This window comes from Ovis canadensis, chromosome 3, assembly GCF_042477335.2.
Source record: "Ovis canadensis isolate MfBH-ARS-UI-01 breed Bighorn chromosome 3, ARS-UI_OviCan_v2, whole genome shotgun sequence".
NCBI classification, from domain to species: Eukaryota; Metazoa; Chordata; class Mammalia; order Artiodactyla; family Bovidae; genus Ovis; species Ovis canadensis.
The window spans coordinates 213,986,675-214,010,758 of record NC_091247.1 but is presented as its reverse complement, the minus strand read 5'-3'; the positions used below and the strand labels follow the sequence as shown (position 1 = coordinate 214,010,758).

Below are 24,084 nucleotides of genomic sequence, written 5' to 3'. Positions count from 1 at the left end.
TCTCCTGCGTGCACACACTCTCTCTGGTCCCCAGTTCCCTCTGCAGCCCACCTCTGCGCTCTGCTCTCCATCTGAGCAGCTGAGTCACCAGGATGACGAGGACCAGGAAGAGAAGGGACCCCAGGATGAGGCAGAGGACCCCAGGCAGGGAGAAGATGCCAGGGAGGGGATTTGAGGTTGTTCTGGTCCCTAGGAGAACAAGGCAAGTGGTTGTGGAGAAGGTCACGTAGAGGCACAGAGAAACCCCCTGTGCCAGCATTTCCAGGGAGCTCCAGACAATGGAGTCCCAGCCTCAGACACAAGTGCACTGACAGTGACTGGGGTCCTCCAGGTATTGTCCTGAGATGAGTCAACTCCACTCCAGCTGAGGCAGAGCTGGGGATTGTCAGGGAGATGCCCTGCAAAGAAAGCCTCTGAGGACCCGGCTCAACCCCTCTCTTTGGGCTTCAGGAAACAAGGCGTCAAACAGTCCTGCAACCCGCGCCTCAGTGATGAGGATCAACACTCAGGTGCAAGAACCTTAGAATCTGCACCATGGGAACCAGACTCACTTGGATCCTGGGCATGAGAACCTTCTGACCCCAGGAACCAAGGCAGGGGATTTCCCCAAAGTAATGCCCCAGATCCTCCCCATCAGTGAGGGCTCCTCAGGCTCTTCCTCTCCTGAGTTGTCAGAGAGCCCACAGAGTATTTGAGAGTATTTGAGTATTCTCCCCTGCCCATGGATGGACCACAGTACCTGCTGTATTTGGGGGCAACGTTTTCCTTGCACCTAAAGAGAAAAACAGCAGATTGGAGGAGAGTAATTGACCAGAATGCAGGGCAGTCCATTTTTCCCTCCTGAGCCTGAAATCACCCCTCAGTCTCCACAACACCAGTGTCCAGTCTTCCCAGCTCTCCCGCCCTAGATCAGAGCCTCAGCACCCAGACACTGTCTCAATACAAACTCCCCACCACTCCCAGGCCAGCCCACTGCCCCCGCGATGCCCCAGCTCATCCAGGGTGGACTCTGAGCCCCTCACTCACCAGAGCACCTCACACCAGCATCCTCCTCATGCTTGCAGTCACTCTGCCCCCAGGGCTCTGCAGCACAGTCCCACAGGGAGGACTCCCAGCCCTCGCACCGCACCTCGTCCAGCCAGATGCTCCCATTTCCAGGGCCAAACATGGCGGCCTGCATGGCTTCGAGGGCCTGGCCACAGCCCAGCTGCTGACACACCACCTCGGCCTCTGCCAGGCTCCAGGAGTCATCGCACACGGTGCCCCAGGAGCCGCTGTGCCAGACCTCCACCCGCCCTGAGCACTCGCTGTCTCCTCCCCTGAGCCGGAGCTTCTCCCTGTCTGAAAAGGCAGCAGCCCCTCCTGTGACTGCCCTGGTGGGAGGAAGGAGCCCCTGGGAGCCACAGGGGAGGGGGCGGGGCTGACGTACCTGTGCAGGGGGCAGCAGTTGGACAGCTCTTGGGTCTTCTTCCTGCAGAAACAATGACGGGAAGCTCTGCATCAGGGACAGCTGTGGGACAGCTGTTCCCATACATGAGTAACTAAGGTTTTTTTTGTCACAGTCAAATGACAAGAGACAACAGAACCTTCATCATTTACTTGACTGAGAAGGTCACTGCATCTTATCAGCAGCTGATATTACTTTATCTAATTAGCAATTTACCAGACTCCACTTTCCATAACAAAAGGAAACAGACACAGAGACAAACATAAACATACACCTACATTTTGCAGACTCAACCAAAGCCCATCAATTAGATTTGAAAATATAAAATCATACTAACAACATCTTACATGGTTGGGATTGACACAGAAACAGACAGTAAGTCACCTGCACACGAGATGTAGGCTTCCTCCTTGGGAGAGCATGAGTTGTAATTCCAAGGGTAAGAAGGACACTGCCAGAGAGAGGTGTCAGTTTTCCGACACTGGATTCCATCTACCCACTGTGGTCTAGAACCTTCTCTAACAGCAACAGAAGAGTTGAGACTTCCACTGTCCCCACAGCCAAGCTGTCTGCATATCATGGACACGGTGATGTCTTCCATGGGGCTGCGGCAGACACTGCCCCAGGTCCCGTTGTAGAAAACTTCCAGCCACCCAGCACACTCCTGGTCCTCACTCACCATTCTGAGGGCCAGGAACTCTGAGATTGAAAGGGAGGGGATGGGACAGAGTGAGCATTCCACTCAGTGCTCTGGGTTTTCCTCTCCCCCAGAAGTTGTGACCATACATCCCTGACTCAGTGGAGGAGATGCCCACTGGGTGACAAGACTGACTTTTGCCTCCCTTTCAGCTGACTTTGAACATTAATGTCTGTACATCTATTTCTACCACAACAATGTAGATATGAACAGAGAGCAACACCAACTTGGGCACCTGCAGTGACAGGAGCTGATTCCTGCTTCCTGACAAAACTTCTAAAAGAACGGAATGTGATGTGGACAGTGAAGTGGTCGGCAGAATAACGGACCCCCAGAGATGTCCACAGCCTAATCTCAGAACCTGTGATATGTTACCTTACATTTTGAAAGAGACTTTACAGATGTGATTAATAAGGACCTTGGGATGGAGAGATAGAGCTCAAATATTGAAGATTAACTATGTGAGCCCCGCCTAACACATCTTTAAACTCACTACATTGAGAAATGCATCGTCTTTCCCAGCTCCAGTCAAAGGGAAATGTGAGTGAGGGAGAACGGTTGGAAGAGGCACTGTTGTCTGAAGAAGAATAAAGAGGGCTCTGAGCCAAGAAATGAGGCCACACAGAAACCACAAAAGGCTGGGAAAGGAGTCCTCCCAGAGACTCCAGGAAGAATATAGCCCTGTGGACACTGGGATGTTGGCCCACAGAGACTCTCTTCAGACTCCTAGCAAACAGAACTGTTGAGGAAAATTCTGAGCTTTCACTATGCCAGGCTCCTCTGTCCATGGGATTCTCAGGCAAGAATAATGGAATGGGTTGTCATACCCTCCTCCAGGGGATCTTCCTAACCCAGGGACTGAACCCACATCTCTTACATGTCCTGCTTTGGCAGGCAAGTTATTTAAAACTAGGGCAACTTGGGAAGCCCAGGATTTCAAGATACTTCCTACCACAAGTAACTGCAGAATGAGCCCTGCTTTCAAGTGTTAACTGTAAGAAATGGCTCTGTCAGGAAACACTGGTGAGAAGAAAGGACCAGAACCTCAGCTGATGCAGGAGGAAGTGAAAGCACCTCGTTTTCACATTTACTGGAAAGACAGGCTCCACCGGACGAAGCCTCCTACTCTGGTCCTTTCAACATCTCTCCATCAGGGCTCAGATTCCCGTCCTCCAGGGCCCCACCCCTGCCCCAGAATGTGGACAGAGTGTAGTACAGACCTGAGCAGATGACCCCCGCGTCCTCCTTGTGTCTGCAGTCGTGCCGCCCCCAGCCCCGGGAAGGGCACCTCCACACGTGAGACTCATTTCCTGTACAGTTCAGGTCGTCCAGCCAGATAGGCCCTGATCCTGCCCCAAAGTGAGCAGACCTCGTGGCGTTGAGGGCTTCTCCACAGCCCAGCTGCCTGCACACCACGCGGGCATCTTCCAGGTCCCAGCCGTCATCACAGATGGTGCCCCAGGAGCCCTGGGCAAGGATCTCCACTCTCCCGGCGCAGGGACCGCCCCCGTCCACCAGGCGGAGCTGCCTGCTGTCTGAGGAGAGAGAAACGGGACAATGGGGCAGTGACGGGGTTGTAAAGGGTCTTCTCTTCTGTGGGACCCTCACCTGAGCAGTAGGGGGCGCTCTCCTCTGAGGCTGCAGAGCCTGCTGGTTCTGACAGGGAGTCATTGCACTGGGGCAGCGCCTGGGTTTGGTTTCCTGAAGAAACAGCAATGATCAGGGTGTTGGTGATTGAAAAACAGGAAACTGAATTAAACTAAATAATGACAAGCAGTGGGGTCTGAGAAGAAAAATGTGACATAGCAGTTTTTGCACTTTAGTTGCTCAGTAGTTTCCAACTCTTTTTGACTCTATGGAGTGTAGCACTCCAGGCTCCTCTGTCCATGGGATTCTCGAGGCAAGAATACTTGGATGGATTGACATTTCTTTCTCCAGGGGATCTTCCCCAACGAGGAATCGAAATGTCATCTCCTGTATCTCCTGTATTTCCTGTATTGGCCAGCAGATTCTTTACCACTGAGCCTTTGGGGAAACCTAGGTTAACATAGCTGTAAAATTTTCATAACTGTAGTGTTCGCCTTCGCTATGAAGAGTTCTGCTTCTGACAGTGCCGCAATTTTTGTCTCTAGCACTAAGAATGAGTTAAATAATTTCTATCCCTAAAGTGAAAGTGAAGTCACTCAGTTGTGTCTGACTCTGCGACTCCATGGACTGCAGCCTACCAGGCTCCTCCATCCATGGGATTCTCCAGGTAAGAGTACTGGAGTGCGGTGCCATTTCTTTCTCCGGGGGATCTTCCCGACCCAGGGATCAAACCCATGTCTCCCACATTGCAGGCAGAGCCCCCAGAGAAGCCCCAAATCTGTCTGTCCCCAAATCTACCCCTAAATAGAAGAAGCAAAATAAAACACTTTCTGAAGTATTTCTACAATTTGTCATCTACAGTGTCTGCATTTTAAAAAAATATTTATTGAAAACAGATCTCATGAGAAACCAAGAGGAAATGTAGACATTAGAAACAATTCCCCAGGATACTCGGCTACTAGAGTTACTTGACAGAGAATTTAAAGAGGCTTGATTAAGGTGCCCACGGAATTAACTGAGAAAATGCACACCCTGATGGAAAAGAACAAATAATGCTAACAACAACAACAAAAACAAATTAAAATTCTAGAGCTGAAAAACTTACTAGTTGAAATTAAGAACTAAAGAAAGAGCGTATCAGCACATTAGCTCAGCATAAGGGAGAATCAATAAAGTCCAAGGTCATAGGACAAACACACCTCTATTTAGAAGTGCAGGCCACACAGTAAGTATCCCAATTACACTGCTGTATAACAAATTATAAAAACAGCCTCTGAAGAGATATATATATATATATATATATATATATATATATATATACCCACACTCTTCATTTTCTTAAGTCTTCCTGGGTCAGTTATTTGAGAAAGACTCAACTTGGCAGTTGTGTCTTGGGATCTTTCATGTAGTTGCATTTGGATGTCCTCTGAGGTTGAAGTCAGCTGAGGACTTGACTGAACTTTGGTTAATAAAGAAATATCTTGAATTATTTTAGGGATAAAAGGACATCATGACTGCAGCCCAATTCAGAAAGACTTTACATATTTATGGAGAAATGGGGCAGGAGGGGGACAGAGAGAGAGAGAGAAAGAGAGGAAGATTACAGTAAAATACTAATATTGGGAGATCCAGGTAAAAGACATCTGGGAATTTTTATATTATTTTTGCAACTTTCAAGTCTCAAATTAGGTCAAAATAAAAAAAATTAAAAGGTGAAAATAAGTCAGAAAGAATTAATTCCTAGGATACTTTCACTAAAAGAAATAAAAATAATTTCAAAAATGTGAAACACCTAGGAGAAAATCTAGTAAAAGATGGGCAAAACCTCTGATAGACCTAACTGAATGGAGGGATATGTCATGTCAATGAATTGGGAGACTCAAAATTGTCAAAGTCAATCATCCTCAACTTTCTGGTAGATTAAATATAATCTCAATCAATATACAGTTATGAAGTTTCTTTTGGTGAAAAATAACAAACTAATGTCAAAATTTTTTTAAACATAAAAGGCCAAGAATGACCAACACAGTTGGAAAGAAGAGCAACATAGTTAGTTAATATAAAGTAACTCTTGTAAATTAAAATTACCCAATCTTACTATAAAATTACAATAATTAAGAAAATATAGTATTTGTGCAAGGATAGACAAATGATACAATGGAATAGAACAGAGAGTCTAAAAAAGGCTTAGACACATATGCCCTTCTCCTTATGGCAAAGGTGGCACACAGTGGAGACAAAAATATTTTCAGAAAAAGATTTTGAGTCAATTAGATGTCAATATGAAACTTGACCCTTAACTTATATAGATGTCAATCTCAGAAGGAATATACAAATATATGCAAGAGAAAAATAAACTTCTATAAGATACTATTGAAGAATATTTTTATGGTCTTGGAGTAAGCAAAGTTCTTTTCAAAAGGATTTAAGAAGTACTAAATATACTGGGAAAAACTAGTAAGTTATATTTCCTCAAGATTAAGAACTTCACTCATCTAAGGACATGGTACCATTAAGAAAATGAAAATAAAAGACCAAGGATTAAATAAATAGCATAGTTTTCACCCAAAGTCATTGTCATGGTAAGTTGTGGCATCATATTTGTAATAGTCAAGGACAGAAAACAATTCAACTCTCTACCATCAGTCAAATGGATCAATATATTGTCATGTGATCATTCAAAGAACTACTCTACAGTAAAAAAAATGAATAGTCAGCTGCTATAAACAACATCATGAGTGAATCCCAAACATAATGTTGCGTCAAAGAAGTGAGACACCCAAGAAACATACTGCATGATTTTATATAAAGTTCAAAAATCAATAAAATATCCTATGGTTGTTGTTGTTGTTGTCCAACTGCCCAGTCATGTCCAACCTTTGTGACCCCATGGACTGCAGCATGCCAGGCCTCCCTGTCCCTCACTGTCTCCTGGAGTTTGCCCAAGTTCATGTTCATTGCATCAGTAATGCCATCTAGCCATCTCATCCTCTGACACCCTCTTCTCCTTCTGCCCTCAATCCTTCCTAGATTCAGAGACTTTCCCAATGAGTCATCTATCCACATCAGAAGACCAAAATACTGGAACTTCAGTTTCAGCATCAGTCCTTCCAGTGAATATTCTATGATAGTAGAAGTTAAACTGTTTTCACTGGAGAGGACACAGGACATAGTTACTGGGAGGCAACAGTGACTCTGTAGTGCTGGGTGTGTTCTCTTGGCTTATCTGGGTTGGGGATCATGACTGAGGTCTACACTTATTGCTGGTGCATCATTTTCTATGATTATTTGTAAATAATAATGCTGCTTAAAAATATATTATTCCCCTTCACCCTTCTTGCCCTGACCTGAAAAATGAATGAACAATGAGAGAAAGCATATTTCACCATGAAATATCTGATTTTTGAAGCCATGTTTCCTTCACTTTCTGCTCTTGGGAACATTTCACTCCGTGAGTACCAGTAGCCTTCCCCCCCCCCCCCCACTTACCTGAGCAGATGACATAGGCCGTGTTGCCATGGGAACAGTCAGGACCACCCAGGGCAGTCACAGGGCACGTCCATAAGAAGGACTCAGCCCCCGAGCAGTGAAATCGGACTGTTGAGATATGATCTCCTCCTTCTACAAAGCGTGGTCCTCTAGGGGTGGAGATGGTGACTCCACAGCCGAGCTGATGACAGACAACATTGGCATTGGCCAGACTCCAGTGGGAGGCACAGAGTGCTCTCCATCGTCCAGAAATATTCATCTCCACCTGCCCCTCACACTGAGAGGAGCCGTTTGTCATGAGCCGGACTTCTGCATACACTGGTAGAAGAAGACAGGATGTCAGCAAAATCTCATTTTTAAAAAAACCTGAACAGAGAAGAGGGAGGAAAAACAAAAAGTTGAACACAGTGTGCAGGGAGGTTAAGTCCTGACCTGCATCTCACCTGAACAGACAACCTGAGCAGCTCCACTGTGGTGACAAGTGCCCCCTGGACAGGGCACTCTGGGGCAGGACCAGAGCTTAGGCTCCTCCCCCTCACACCTGAACTCTTCAGCCCAGACCCGGCCATCTGACTCTCTGAAGGGCACGTGTCCCAGGACAGACACAGCCTTGCCGCATCCCAGCTCTGCACAGATGACCTGCGCAGTGGGAAGTGTGAAGTTTCCATCAGACACTGGGGTCCAGTCTTCTCCAGAATACACTTCTACTCGCCCTGAGCAGGGTCCTTCTCCTCCAGCCAGATGCACAAATCCTAAGGGGAACAATCAACAGCAGCAACAAACCCTGTGACTATTCATAGTCCTTGCTTGGCATTGGAAACAGCACATCATAGGCAAGGATGTGAAAGTGTTTCATCACTAGGAGTGGGGCATGGAGATAGAATTTGACAATTATTGTCAGAATCGTATTAGTAATTTCATGAGCAAGTTTATGGAAAGAAACCCAGAAAAATTTGCAGTCATTAAGAATGTATATTTGGAGGTTGATTAGGATGAGAATTCCTCATCTAGGCATCTGGAAATGACAAGACCCAAGGAAACTACACTGCAGCAGGCATCAGACTTGAGCACAGAGCTGAACTAACTCAGAGTGAAGTAGTTTATGGGATTCAATAGTTTAGAGGACTAAGAGCCAGACAAGGTTAGAAGGCCATCTGAGATTTCTGGAGCTAGAATTCTGGCCAGTTTTCTCTCAGGAGCCAATAATCAAGTCACTGAAGACAGGGGACTTCATAGTGGGATATCTATTAATTCAGGCTAGACTGTAGACAGACTTATGGCTCACGGGAGGAAAGCTAGACATCATACCAAGTCTACAAGTCTATTATGATTTTTTTATATTATAACAAGCTTATTATGATTTCGGGACTTCCCTGGTGGCTCAGACGGTAAAGCGTCTGTCTACAATGTGGGAGACCTGGGTTTGATCCCTGAGTCGGGAAGATCCCCTGGAGAAGGAAATGACAATCCACTCCAGTACTATTGCCTCAAAAATCCCATGGACAGAGGAGCCTGGTAGGCTACAGCCCATGGGGTCGCAAAGAGTCAGATATGACTGAGCGACTTCACTTTCACATTATGACTTCACATATATTTCTCATAATTCTTGATGGTGAAAGATTCCCAGGATTTCTTAGGTGACTTGATTGTGAAAAGAAGTTGTCCATAGATGAGTTTGAATATTAAGAAAGTTCAGAGAGTCATAGAAGAGGGAGGGGCTGGTCCTAGCCATCTTTCTTGAAAGCCTAGGATTTATCAAGGGAGAGAATGAGATTTCAGTGGGAGTATGCAAATCAGCTGAGTTTGATTACTTTCTACTAGACATGGGGATCTAAGACATGGGAATCTTAGCAAATACTAAGAAATGATGATAATTTAATGTGTTTTAATCCTATATATATGCTAACTGCGTATTCCTTTCCTATTTGGATTCTTGAGAAATAGCTAGCATGCATTAAAAAAAAAGAGAGAGAGAGGGAGAGAAAGAGAGCAGAGAGCAAGCAAGCCATGTGTAATTTAGAGATTTCCAAATGCAAAAACTTCAATATGGATGAAGACAGACTTGAGGAAAATATTTTTGACAGATTTTATCCACTGTGCTCCTCCCATCTGGCCATCTAACCCTGCTACACTTTCCCATTTTACCCACACCAGACAAGAGAACAATCATAAAAGCTACAAATGGATGGAAAGGAGACTCTGAAAGGGAAGAACTTCTGTAGGAGTGGAGTGTGGGTGGGGTGTGTGGTAGGTTAAACTGGGAGTGGATGGAGTATAAAACTGAAAGAGATCAAACTGGTCTGATGGGGAGTTCAGTCACAGATTACTCTTTCTAATTAAATAATTTTTACTCAACACCTTGTTAGTTTCTGTATTAGTCCCACCAGATTATGAATTTAGAAAGAACAAATATTGCTTACATGTTATTGTAGATAGCCTGACACATGTTAGACTCTCAACTATATTCAGAATGAGTCTTATACACATCAGGATAGTCTCCCAAGACAAATTATTATTATTTCTTTTTTTACTTTATATTTGCTTTCAAATGGAAAAAATAAGTGTGGGAACATTGCAAGAAAATTTATGAACTAGAAGGATGATGTGAGGGGATAAGTTATTAAAAGTAATAAAACCAACCATGTTCGTATATAACAATAGAGAGAATGGGGCAGAATATAAATATCTAACAGACACAAAGACATATACACACAGAAATTTAGTATTTGAAGAAGGTAATATTTTATATCATTAGAGAGGACAGACTGTTCAATAAATAGTGCTGAAACACTTTTTGGCCCTCATTTTCCAGGTTTAGTCCATTTGCAAAAGAAACATCAACCTGAGCCATAGGAGGGACCTCAGGGACCAGGCTGTCAGGAAAGGATTCTCTCTGCACCTATGCCTGAGCCTGGGAGAGCCCTGATTTTCTGTATCTCAGCTTCTGCTTAGGGCCCTTTGTCCCAAAGACTATCTCACTGTTATAGCTTTGGGGCTGGATTTTATCCAGGGAACCACGAGAGCCTGAGGGACCAGGTAGATTTTCATCATTGTTCATGTAGATCACATCCTTACTTCTCTCCCTCTGACCAAGGTGGCCTCCTCTCTTCTCCCTGTAGCTGTGATGCATCTGCCTCCAGACCAACTCTCAGCCCTCTGACCTTCAGCCTGACCTGACCCTGGACCCTCTGGCTCCTCACCCATCTCTCTGGACTCCTACTGGCTTGACTGGAACAGAGTACTGTGTGGCCTGAGGTGTAGGAAATATCCTTGTTGGGTGAGGGATGTGGCCTCTCAGAGATCCACAAAGATCAAGTATCTTTCTGGTCTTCCAGGAAGTATCTTCCTGGAAGACCAGACCTGCCCTCGACCCTTTGGCTGCCCATTCTCCTCTGAAAGCCAGAGGGGATCAGCATGACCTTTCCATCAAGGTGCAGCAAAGGCCAAGGAGAGTGCATCCCTAGAGGCCCAGAAATAGAACCTCTGATTGGGAAATGAAATGGAGAGAGAGAGGAGAGGCTACAAGGGAGTCATATCTGAATCCTCTGCAGAGGTCTGATATTTAAGTAGGAGGACGTTACTTGAAGGTAATATTGAGAATCTATTTTCATGTGGTTTATTACAAATACAAGCACCTTTTTAGAGTCTGTTATATTCAAGAATTTTGACCGATGTTGGGGATGTAAGTCACAATAAAACAATGCCCTTATCTTTTTAGAAGTGCAGGAGAAAAACAAGTAGACAGTTTAAAGCCCTCCAAAATGTTTATGAGAGACTTGGATAATCAAAGAAAGGGAAAATTGCCCTTCCAGAGGGCCATTTATTTATATGAATAGACTGCAACAAAGGCAAAATGAAACTGTGGTCAGATTTATCCTTGTCTGGTTTCTCTTGCTGTACAGACATCCTGTGTCCTTAGGCACACGTAGCATCCTCCACACCACACCTGGACCTTCATTGCTGCTCAGAGAACCCCACAGGTGACTTTGTCAGCTCCCATTGCCCTTCCATCCCTCCTAGCTATGATAACTCTCTTCCAGCTTCTTCTTCCAGCTTGTCCCCTTACTTCTATTTCTAGCAAATAAACTCCCAATTGCAATTCTCTTATATTGCTGAAATAATCAGGTGTAAACTATATAATCTCTTACTATAAAACACAAAATCAGTATTTCATTGCCTCCACCTTTGATGTGTCAGTGCATGGTTAACGTGTTCTTTCAAAGATTTGGTTTATGCAGATGTTTTAAAAGAAAATATGGACAAAGAATCTTTTCTAATTACAATGGAAGGAGAAGCATTTCATCCACAGTTCTCTGGTTCTACCAGCCAAATGGCTGTGAATATTTACATTTAAATTTGTAAAGGAGACTTGAACTTTGGCATAAATCCATAAATTGCTTTCTGATTTGTTTAATGATGTCCCCTGTGCCTCCACTCCTACTGACCTAGTGCAAAGTAGTGTATCATAGGGTAACTACGGAAACAACTCCACCCAGGGAGGTGGATCCTCATTCTTGTCCCCCCCCTTCTATGGGTTCACTGTGCAAATAGGTCTGTGTGTGGTGATTTGCAAGTATTTCATTCTCCCAAAAATTATATAAAAATTATGAAGATCAATTATAATTGGAAACAATAGATTAAACGCTGTCAGGTAAGATCACTGGAGAATAAATATCAGAGACTGACAAGAGGAAAGTAGGAAGCCCATCCTCACAGATAAATGTGCCCTCAGGGAGGATGGGTAGATGTCTAGACCTCTATAACTCAGTCATCTTCTATCGTCAGGTGATCAGACACCAACTTCCTTGGAACTTTCTACTTCCTCAGCCCATGGACAATGCACTGACCGTACCTGAGCAAACGACCCCAGCATCCTCTGCATGACTACAGTCGTGCTGCCCCCAGCCCCGGGAAGGGCACCTCCACACGTGGGACTCTTTTCCTCCGCAGTTCAGTTCATCCAGCCAGATGGGCCCTGATCCCCGACCTAATTCAGCAAATTGCAAGGCACTGAGGGCTCCTCCACAGCCCAGCTGCCTGCACACCACGCGGGCATCGTCCAGGTCCCAGCCGTCATCACAGATGGTGCCCCAGGAGCCCTGGTCAAGGATCTCCACTCTCCCGGCGCAGGGACCGCCCCCGTCCACCAGGCGGAGCTGCCTGCTGTCTAAGAAGAGAGAAATGAGACAATGAGGGGTTGACCGGGCGTAGGGGCCTGGGACGGGGTGGTGGGAATGAGAAGAGTCTTCAGGTCTTGAGTCTCCTCTGAGGCTGCAGAGCCTGCTGGTTGAGACACGGAGTTTTGCACTCCGGCAAGCAAAATGAAGATCATGGCATCTGGTCCCATGGCTTCATGGGAAATAGATGGGGAAAGAGTAGAAACAGTGTCAGACTTTATTTTTTGGGGGGCAGGGGTGCTCCAAAATCACTGCAGATGGTGACTGCAGCCATAAAATTAAAAAACGCTTACCCCTTGAAAGAAAAGTTATGACCAACCTAGTGAGTATATGCAAAAGCAGAGACGTTATTTGCCGACTAAGGTCCGTCTAGTCAAGGCTATGGTTTTTCCTGTGGTCATGTATGGATGTGAGAATTGGACTGTGAAGAAGGCTGAATGCCGAAGAATTGATGCTTTTGAACTGTGGTGTTGGAGAAGACTCTTGCAAGTCCCTTGGATTGCAAGGAGATCCAACCAGTCCATTCTGAAGGAGATCAGCCCTGGGATTTCTTTGGAAGGAACGATGCTAAAGCTGAAACTCCAGTACTTTGGTCACCTCATGGGAAGAGTTGACTCATTGGAAAAGACTCTGATGCTGGGAGGGATTGGGGGCAGGAGGAGAAGGGGACGACAGAGGATGAGATGGCTGGATGGCATCACTGACTCGATGAATGTGAGTCTGAGTGAACTCTGGGAGATGGTGATGGACAGGGAGGCCTGGCCTGTTGCGTTCATGGGGTCGCAAAGAGTCGGACACCACTGAGCGACTGAACTGAAGCACCTGGGTCTGGTATCTCATAGTAGCAATGAGAATAATAAGGTTGAAAAGAGGCAAAAATAGGAAATATTACCCTACTGAGTAGTGTGAGACAGCTGATGTCACCCAAGTCCTATTGGTATTAATCCTCTGATTTGTAGAGTTCTGCATTGTTGTTTTTGAGTCACCAAGTCATTTCCAACTCTCTTGTGACTGTATGGGCAGTAGTCTGCCAGGCTTCTCTGTCCATGGGATTTCCCAGGCAAGACTACTGGAGTAAGTTGCCATTTCCTTCTCCAGGGAATCTTCCCAACCCATCGATCAGCCAGGCATCTCCTGCACGGACAGGTAAATCCTTTAACACTGAGCCACCAGGGAAGCCAGACAAAGGTCTGTCTAGTCAAAGTTATGGTTTTTCCAGTAGTCATGTATGGATGTGAGATATGGAGTATAAAGAAAGCTGAGCACTGAAGAATTGATGCTTTTGAACTGTGGTGTTGGAGAAGACTCTTAAGAGTTCCTTGGACTGCAAGGAGATCCAGTCATTTCTAAAGGAAGTTAGTCTGAATATTCATTGGAAAGACTGATGCTGAAGCTGAAACTTTGACCACCTGATGGGAAGAACTGACTCAATGGAAAAGACCTTGATGCTGGGAAAGACTGAATGAAGGAGAAGGGGACGACAGAGGAAGAGATGGTTGGATGGTATCACTGACTCAACGGACATGAGTTTGAGCAAGCTCGGGGAGTTAGTGATGGACAGGGAAGCCTGGCATGCTGCAGTCCATGGGGTTAGACATGACTGAGTGACTGAACTGGCTGATAAATAAATAAGAAAATTTTAAACATTCTAGAGAAAAATGGTAATGAAAGCTATCATAAAGTCTTCTAAAATAACATTAAATATTTACTTGTTTATCACTCCCTGCATCTGATAACAAATATAAAAACAGACATACAGACATCTACAAATGTGAACACACACATACACACACCCCTACCTGAATTAAAGTTTCACTAGAGGAAGGACTTTGCAGTTTTTATTTACCCTGTTTTTCTGCTATTAGGACAGTTACCTACATATTGTATGCACTCATTCAACAAGATTCAACAAGTATGTATATGGAGAACCTTTTCTAAATACCTTGAGAGTTACTTAATAAATATTTATTGAATGAATGTGTAGACAAATAAAATTCAGTGAAACAGAAGTCCTTTAGCTTCATGCTAATCAATGAAATATCAATAGTAAAGCAAATGTAAGTTAAAAGCAATGGTTTGTGAAAATAAATAGTGCATATTAAAAATAAGTTTAATTTACCACACAGCATTGCTATTAGGTATGCATTGTTGGGTTTCCCCAGTGGGCTCAATGGTAAAGAATCTTCTAGAAATACAGTAGATGCAGGTTTGATGCCAGGGTCAGGAAGATCCCCTGGAGAAGGAAATGGCAACCCACTCCAGTATTCTTGCCTGGAAAATCCTATGGATAGAAGAGCCTGGCAGGCTACAGTCCATGGGGTGGAAAAGAGTTGAACACAACTTAGTGATTCAACAACAACAACAAAATTAATTTGTCTCTAAGTACAGAATTAATTTATATTCAAAATTTCACTTACATAATGTTAAAGGAAAATTATTAAATAGATTATAAGCTACTCTTCTCTATTATTCAGTATGAAACATAGGCAATTGTACAAAACCAATAAAATACTTAGGGATAAATTTAACAAAGGAGGTAAAACTCTTGAATGATGAAAGCTATAGGACAGTGATGAATGATATTGAAGAAGACACAAATAAGTGGAAAGATAATCTGTGATCATGGGTTGGAAGACCTTATATTGTTAAAATGCTCATGCTACACAAAGAAATCTACAGATTCACTGTAATCATTAACAAAATCCAAGTGGAAATTTTCACACATATGGAATAAACAATCCTAAAGTTTCTCTGGAACCACAAAAGACCCTGAATATCAAAATCAATCTTGAGAAAGAACAATGCAGGAGGTGTCATGCATCCTGATTTCAAACTATATTACAAAGTTGTACTAATAAAAACAGTATGGTATTTGTATGAAAATGGGCACAGATATCAACAGAACAGAATAGACAGCCCAGAAATAAATCCAAATATATACAGTCAATTGGATTTTGAAAAAGGAGCCAAGAATCTACGATGGGAAAATGACAGTCTCTTTAATGAATGGTGTTATGAAAATTAGACTGCTACATGCAAAAGATGCAATGGCACCACTGTCCATACACCATTCACAAAACTCAACTCAAAATGGATTAAAAACTTAATCATAAGTACTGAAGTCATAAAAATCCTAGAAGAAAAAGCAAGGGGAAAATGTCCTTGACCTCAGTCTTTGTGATGATATTTTGGATTTGATGCCAAAAACAAAGGCAAGAAGACCAAAACAGCCAAGTGAAACTACATAAAACTTAAAAACTTCTGCACAAAGGAAATGATATGCAGAATGAAGAGACTATCTGTGGAATTAAAGAAGATATTACCAAATAATATGTACTTCAGAAGAGTTAATATCCAAACTATTAATATTTAAAGAACTTGCAACTCAATAGCAGAATAAAAAAAAATGTCTGATTTCAAAATGGACAGAGGACCTAAATAGACATTTTTTTTTCCACAGAAAACATCCATTTGGCCAACAAGTACATGAAAAGGTGCACAATATTAGTAGTTACCACCAGGTCAATGTAAATCAAAACCACAATAAGATATCACCTCACAGAATTGCTTTTATCAAAAAGACAAGAAATAGCAAGAATTGGTGATAATGTGAAGAGAAGAAAAAGTTTCTACACAGTTTCAGGGAATGTAAGTTGAGCATCCCCTATGGAAAAGTTTTGAGGTTCCTGAAAAATTAAAAACAGAAGTGCTATATGACTTAGCAATTTTCCTTTTGAGTATTTATCTGAAGGAAATGAAAATACTAACTTGAAAATATATGTGCAACCCAATGTTCACTGCAGAATTATTTACAATAACCAGATAATGTAAGCCTTCATTGATGAATGAATGGATAAAGAAAATGTTTATAAATATATATAATGTTTATATATACAATATCATTTATATGTAAATATAGATAATATATAAGATATATTGCATACAAATAATGTATAAACTTACATATAATGTTTATATATATATATAATATTTATATATACATACAGTCACCAAAAATAGAAATTCTCATCATTTGCAACACATGAATGTACCTTGAAGGCATTATGCTAAGTGAGCTAAGCCTAATGGAAACAGAAAAATGTCATATGATCTCATTTATAGGTGGAATCTTAAAATAGATTTTTTAAAAAAGGTTTCAGAGATGCAAAGAGCAATTTGCTGTTGCCAGAAGTGTGTTGATGTGGCAAAATGGATGAAGGTGGGCAAAATGGATGAAGGTAGTCAAAAGACACAAACTTCCAGCACTAAAATTAATGTCATGAGGATGTAGTGTACAGTATGGGGAGTACAGTTAATGTGTGCGTGCTCAGTCTTGTCCATCTGTTTGTAACCCATGGACTGTAGCCTGAGAGGCTTCTCTATTCACGGGATTTCCCAGGCAAAAATACTGGAGTAGGGTTGCCATTTCCTCCTCCAAGGGATCTTCACAACCCAGGGAGGGAACCCACATCTCTTATGTCTCTTGCATTGGCAAGGGGATTCTTTACCACTTATTTAACTTATATACAGAGTACCTCATGAGAAACGCTGGGCTGGAAGAAGCACAAGCTGGAATCAAGATTTCTGGGAGAAATATCAATAACCTCAGATGTGAAGATGACACCACCCTTATGGCAGAAAGTGAAGAAGAACTGAAGAGCCTCTTGATGAACGTGAAAGAGGAGAGTGAAAAAGTTGGCTTAAAGCTCAACATTCAGAAAACTAAGATCATGGCATCTGATCCCATCACTTCATGGCAAATAGATGGGGAAACAGTGTCAGACTTTATTTTGGGGGGCCTCCAAAATCACTGTAGATGGTGATTGCAGCCATGAAATTAAAAGACGCTTACACCTTGGAAGGAAAGTTATGACCAACCTAGACAGCATATTAAAAAGCAGAGACATTACTTTGCCAACAAAGGTCCACCTAGTCAAGGTTATGGTTTTTCCAGTGGTCATGTATGGATGTGAGAGTTTGACTATAAAGAAGGCTGAGGGCTGAAGAATTGAGACTTTTGAGCTGTGGTGTTGGAGAAGACTCCTGAGAGTCCCTTGGACTGCAAGGAGATCCAACCAGTCCACTCTAAAGGAGATCAGTCCTGGGTGTTCATTGGAAGGACTTGTGCTAAAGCTAAAACTCCAATACTTTGGCAATCTGATGCGAAGAGATGACTCATTTGAAAAGACCCTGATGCTGGGAAAGATTGAAGGCAGGAGGAGAAGGGAACAACAGAGGATGAGATGGTTGGATGGCATCACCGACTCGATGGACATGGGTTTGGGTAGACTCCAGGAGTTGGTGATGGACGGAGGCTTGGCGTGCTGCAGTTCATGGGGTCGCAAAGAATTGAACATGACTGAGTGACTGAACTGAACTGAAATGAACAAATACATAAGCATTATGTTGTACACCTGAAACTAATGCTAATATTGTAATGTGAATTATATGTCAACTACAAATTTTAAAAAGTAGTGTTGGAACATGTGGATTAAATCAGCTTCATGTTAAATTCTGAGTTATATTCACCCATCCCCTTCCATTTTAGTTCACTGATTTTTTAAATTTATTTATTTTAATTGGAGGCTAATTACTTTACAATATTGTATTGGTTTTGCCATGCATCAACATGAATCTGCCAAGGATGTACACGTGTTCCCCATCCTGAACACCCCTCCCACCTCCCTCCCCATACCATCCCTCTGGGTCATCCCAGTTCACCAGCCCCAAGCATCCTGTATCTTGCATTGAACCTGGACTGGCGATTTGTTTCATGTATGATATTATACATGTTTCAATGCCATTCTCCCAAATCATCCCACCCTCTCCTTCTCCCACAGAGTCCAAAAGTCTGTTCTATACATCTGTTTCTCTTTTGCTGTCTCGCATACAGGGTTATCATTACCATCTTTGTAAATTCCATATATATGCATTAGTATACTGTATTGGTGTTCTTTCTGGCTTACTTCACTCTGTATAATAGGCTTCAGTTTCATCCACCTCATTAGAACTGATTCAAATGTACTATTTTTAATGGCTGAATAATACTCCATTGTGTCTATGTACCACAGCAACTCCTGCAGCTCAATTCCAGAAAAGTAAATAACCCAATCAAAAAATGGGCCAAAGAACTAAACAGACATTTCTCCAAAGAAGACAGACAGATGGCTAGCAAACATGAAAAGATGCTCAACAGCACTCATTATCAGAGAAATGCAAATCAAAACCAAAATGAGGTACAATTTCACACCAGTCAGGATGGCTGCTATCCAAAAGTCTACAAGCAATAAATGCTGGAGAGGGTGTGGAGAAAAGGGAACCCTCTTACACTGTTGGTGGGAATGCAAGCTAGTACAGCCACTATGGTGAGCAGTGTGGAGATTCCTTAAAAAACTGGAGATAGAACTGCCTTATGACCCAGCAATGCCACTTCTGGACATACACACTGAGGAAACCAGAATTGAAAGAGACACATGTACCTCAGTGTTCACCGCAGCACTGTTTATAATAGCCAGGACATGGAAGCAACCTAGATGTCCATCGGCAGATGAATGGATAAGAAAGTTCTTGCCATCTCCTGTTTGACCACTTCCAATTTCCCTTCACTCATGGACCTAACATTCCAGGTGCCTATGCAATATTGCTCTTTACAGCAATGGACTTTACTTCTATCACCCATCACATCGACAACTAGGTGTTGTTTTTGCTTTGTCTCTGTCTCTTCATTCTTTCTGGAGTTATTTATCCACACTTCTCCAGTAGTGTACTGGGCACCTAACAACCTGGGGAGTTCATCTTTCAGTATCATACCTTTTTGCCTTTTCATACTGTTCATGGGGTTCTCAAGGCAAGAATACTGAAATGGTTTGCCATTCCCTTCTCCAGTGGACCACATTTTGTCAGAATTCTCCACCGTTACCTGTTTGTCTTGGATGGCCCTACAAAGCATGGCTCATAGTTTCACTGAGCTAGGCAAGGCTGTGGTCCATGTGATCAGTTTGGTTAGTTTTTGTGACTGTAGTTTCATTCTCTCTGCCCTCTGATGGATAGGGTTAAGAGGCTAATGGAAGCTTCCTGCTAAGAGAGACAGACAGAGGGGGAAAGTGGGTCTTGTTCTGATGGGCAGGGGCATGTTCAGTAAATCTTTCATCCAATTTTCTATTGATGAGTGGGGCTGTTTCCTCCCTGTTGCTTGATCTGAGGCCAAACTATGGTGGAGGTACTGAAGATAATGGTGACCTCCTTCAAAAGGTCCCCTGCACCCACTGCTGCACTTGGTGCTTCCAACTCTGAAGCAAGCCACTGCCGACACACACCTCTGTCAGAGACTCCTGGACACTCATGGGCATGTCTGAGTCAGTCTCCTGTGGGGTCACTGCTCCTTTCTCCTGGGTCTTGGTGCACACAGGTTTTGTTTCTGCCCTCCAAGAGTCTGTTTCCCCAGTCCTGTGTGATTTATGGTGGTTCTATGGTAGAGTTAATGACGACCTCCTCCAAAAGGGCTTATGCTATACCCAGGTCTGCTGCACCCAGAGCCTCTGCGGCAGGCCAGTGTTGACCTGCACCTCCACAGGAGACACCCAGACATAGTTCTGGCTCAGTCTCTGTAGGGAAAACCACTAGATCATTCAGCTATGACCTAGGTCAAATCCTTTATCATTATAGAGTGGAAGTGACAAATAGATTCAAGGGATTAGATCTGACAGACAGAGTGCCTGAAGAACCATGGACAGAGGTTTGTGACATTCTACAGGAGGCAGTGATCAAGACAGTCTTCAAGAAAAAGAAATGCAAAAAGGCAAAATGGTTGTCTGAGGAGGCCTTACAAATAGCTGAGAAAAGAAGAGAAGCTAAAGGCAAAGGAGAAAAGGAAAGATATACCCATTTGAATGTAGGGTTCCAAAGAGTAGCAAGGAGAGATCAGAAAGCCTTCATCATCAATCAGTGAAATATATATATATATATGAAAACAAAGAATGGGAAAGACTAGAGGTCTCTTCAAGAAAGTTAGAGACACTAAGGGAATATTTCATGCAAAAATGAGAACAATAAAGGACAAAAATGGTATGGACCTAACAGAAGCAGAAGATATTAAAAAGAGGTGGCAAGAATACACAGAAGAAGTATATGAAAAAGATCTTCATGACCCAGAAAACCACAATGGTGTGATCACTCAACTAGAGCCAGACATCCTGGAATGTGAAGTCAAGTGTGCCTTAGGAAGCATCACTACAAACAAAGCTAATGGAGGTGATGAAATTCCAGTTGAGGTATTTCAAATTCTAAAAGATGATGCTGTGAAAGTGCTGCACTCAATATGTCAGCAAATTTGGAAAGCTAAGCAGTGGCCACAGGACTGGAAAAGGTCAGTTTTCCTTCTAATCCCAAAGAAAGGCAATGCCAAAGAATGATCAAACTACAGCACACTTGCACTCATCTCACAAGTCAGCAAAGTAATGCTCAAAATTCTCCAAGCCAAGCTTCAGCAATATGTGAACAATGAACTTCCAGATGTTCAAGCTGTATTTAGAAAAGGCAGAGAAACCAGAGATCAAATTGCCAACATCCTCTGGATCATTGAAAGAGCAGGAGAGTTCCAGAAAAATGGCTACTTTTGCTTTATTGACTATGCCAAAACCTTGACTGTGTGGACCACAATAAACTGTGGAAAATTCTGAAAGACTTGGGAATACCAGACCACCTGACATGCCTCTTGAGAAATCCGTAATGCTGGTCAAGAGGCAACAGTTAGAACTGGACATGGGACAACAGACATGTTCCAAATTGGGAAAGGAATACATCAAGGCTGTATATTGTTACCCTCCTTATTTAACTTATATGCAGAGTACATCATGTGAAATGCCAGGCTGGATGAAGCACAAGCTGCAATCAAGATTGCCAGGAAAATTATCAGTAACCTCAGATACACAGATGACACCACCCTTATTGCAGAAAGCGAAGAAGAACTAAAGAGCCTTTGATGAAAGTGAAAGAAGAGAGTGATAAAACTCTCTAAAAACTCAACATTTGAGTTTGAGATTGGCTTAAAACTCAACATTCAGAAAACTAAGATCATGGCATCCAGTCCCATCATTTCATGGCAAATAGATGAGATACTTTATTTGGGGGGTCTCTCAAATCATTGCAGATAGTGGTTGCAGTCATGAAATTGAAAGACACTTGCTCCTTGGAAGAAAATCTGTGACCAATCTAGACAGCATATTAAAAAGCAGAGACATTACTTTACCAAAAAAAGGTCCATCTAGTCAAAGCTATGGTTTTTTTCATTAGTCCAGTATGAATGTGAGAGATGGACTATAAAGAAAGCTGAGCACCAAAGAATTGATGCTTTTGAACTGCTGCATTGGAGAAGACTCTTGATAGTCCCCTAGACTGCAAGGATATAAAACCAGTCAATCCTAAAGGAAATCAGTCCTGAATACTCACTGGAAGGACCGATGCTGAAGCCGAAACTCCAATACTCTGGCCACCTTTTGGGAAGAACTGACTCATTGGAAAAGACCCTGATGCTGGGGAAAATTGAAGGCAGGAGGAGAAGGGGATGGCAGAGGATGAGATGGTTGGATGGCATCACCAACACAATGGACATGATTTTAAGTAGGCTCCAGGAGTTGGTGTTGGATAGGGAAGCTTGGTGTGCTGCAGTCCACGGGGTTGCAAGGAGTTGGTCACAGCTGTGTGACTGAACTGAGCTGGTCTTAACTTCATTTTGTGGACCCATGTTAAATTAATTACTTAAATATGAAAATACAAAATATCATTATTAACATTCTATGGGTTTAAGACAGACACAGAAACAGACAGTAATTCACCTGCACATGAGATGTAGGCTTCCTCCTTTGGAGAGCATGAACTGCAATTCCAAGGGTCAGAAGGACACTGCCAGAGAGAGGTATCAGTGTTCTGACACCGGATTCCATCTACCCACCGGGGTCTAGAACCTTCTCTAAGAGCAACAGAAGAGTTGAGACTTCCACTGTCCCCACAGCCAAGCTGACTGCAGATGATGGACACAGTGATGTCTTTTATGGAGCTTCGGCAGACACTGCCCCAGGTCCCATTGTAGAAAACTTCCAGCCACCCAGCACACTGCTTATCCTTGCTCACCATTCTGAGGGCCAGGAACTCTAAGATAAAAAGGGAGAAATCAGGACTGATGAGAACTGTCAGTGCTCTGGGTTTTCCTCTCTCCCAGAAATAGTGCCCATTCATCCCTGAACCAGCTGAAGAGATACCCATTAGGTAACAAGAGTGAAAGTTGTCTCCCTTTTACCTGACTTTATCCATTTGTGTCTATCTTTTTAAACATTTCTACCACCATGATGGAGTGAATATGAGCAGAGAGGAAGAGCCACCTGGGAACCTTCAGGGAGGAGAGCTGAATTCTGCTTCTTGACTAAACTTCTAAGAGAATGTGAAAGGGATGTGATACGGATATTGAGGTGGTGGCAGGATAATGAACACACAGAAGTCTCATTCAAGTCCCTGGAAACATGAATATATTACCTAACCTGGCAAAAGGGATTTCACAGATGTGATTAAGGTAAGAATCATGGGATGGTGAAGTTAAGTTGGACTATTGTGGATTAACTATGTGAACCCAGTCTAATCACATTCTTATTGGGTTGGCCAGAAAGTTCCTTTGGTTTTTAAGTCAAAATAAAAGACGCTTTTCATGTTCACTCAGAACTTTATTGAACAGCATATTCATCATTTTGTTCTACTACCTTCTGCCATTTTCAGGCAACTTCATAATTCCCTCTTCCCAAAACTTTTATCTTTCTAAGCAAAGAACTAACCCAAGTGCACTTTATATTCTTCCAGTGAATATAATTTTTTTTCCATTAAGATAATTTTATAAAAATCAAAATAAATGGAAATCCAAAATTGCAATGTCTGGTCAACACAGCTGATAAATCAGAACTAGCCAAACTGTGGCAGTTTTTGCCTGGCCTACAAAGAAATATGTGGTCTTGCATTATCCTGATGGAAGATTATGCATTTTCTTTGGGTTAATTCTGAATGCTTTCATTAAGTGCTGTTTTCAGCTGGTCTAATAGGGAACAGTACTTGTTGGAATTAGCATTCAGTTTTCAGGAAGGTACTCCCTTAAGAGAGGACTCCCTTCCAATACCACCACATATACAACATCACCTTCTTTGGAAGAAGACTCGTCTTTGGTGTGGTTGGTGGTGGTTCATTTCACTTGCCCCACAGTCTCTTCCATTCCACATTATTGTGAAGTATCCACTTTTCATCACCCATCACAATTTGTTTCAAAAGCAAAATGTTTTCTTTATGTTTAAGTAGAGAATCTCATGTAGAAATACTGCCATGAAGGTTTTTTTCACTTATATGAAACCCAAACCTCAAAGCAATTAATATAACCAAGCTGGTACAAATGACTTTCAATGCTTGGATATTTTGAGTATGTTGGATATCTCCTACATCATATAACATTGTCTTCAAATAATATCTCAATTTGACTGTGATCAACTTCATCTGGTCTACCTTACTCTGCAGTACTGTCCAGTGAGAAATCTCCAACACAAAACTTCATAAACAACTTTTGATGAGTTTTTTCAGTCACCGTACTTCCATACACTCCACAAATTTGTTTTGCATTTCAGTTGCGTTTCTAACTTTTCTTGAAATAATAAAGCATG

General features: G+C 42.7%; 1 protein-coding gene across 1 annotated transcript in view; it reads right to left on the bottom strand.

Annotated features, from left to right (window-relative positions):
* Window positions 1-24,084, bottom strand: part of LOC138437845 (antigen WC1.1-like) — a 55,766-nt gene that overhangs the window by 3,064 nt on the left and 28,618 nt on the right. The window contains exons 7-17 of the mRNA XM_069585811.1: window positions 22,231-22,545; window positions 12,073-12,387; window positions 7,664-7,972; window positions 7,221-7,538; window positions 3,753-3,845; window positions 3,365-3,679; window positions 1,832-2,146; window positions 1,430-1,471; window positions 1,027-1,341; window positions 740-772; window positions 52-189 (exon numbers count right to left, since the gene is read on the bottom strand). Of these exons, the coding sequence (XP_069441912.1) occupies window positions 52-189; window positions 740-772; window positions 1,027-1,341; window positions 1,430-1,471; window positions 1,832-2,146; window positions 3,365-3,679; window positions 3,753-3,845; window positions 7,221-7,538; window positions 7,664-7,972; window positions 12,073-12,387; window positions 22,231-22,545 (2,508 nt within the window). The remainder of the gene's footprint in view (window positions 1-51; window positions 190-739; window positions 773-1,026; window positions 1,342-1,429; window positions 1,472-1,831; window positions 2,147-3,364; window positions 3,680-3,752; window positions 3,846-7,220; window positions 7,539-7,663; window positions 7,973-12,072; window positions 12,388-22,230; window positions 22,546-24,084) is intronic.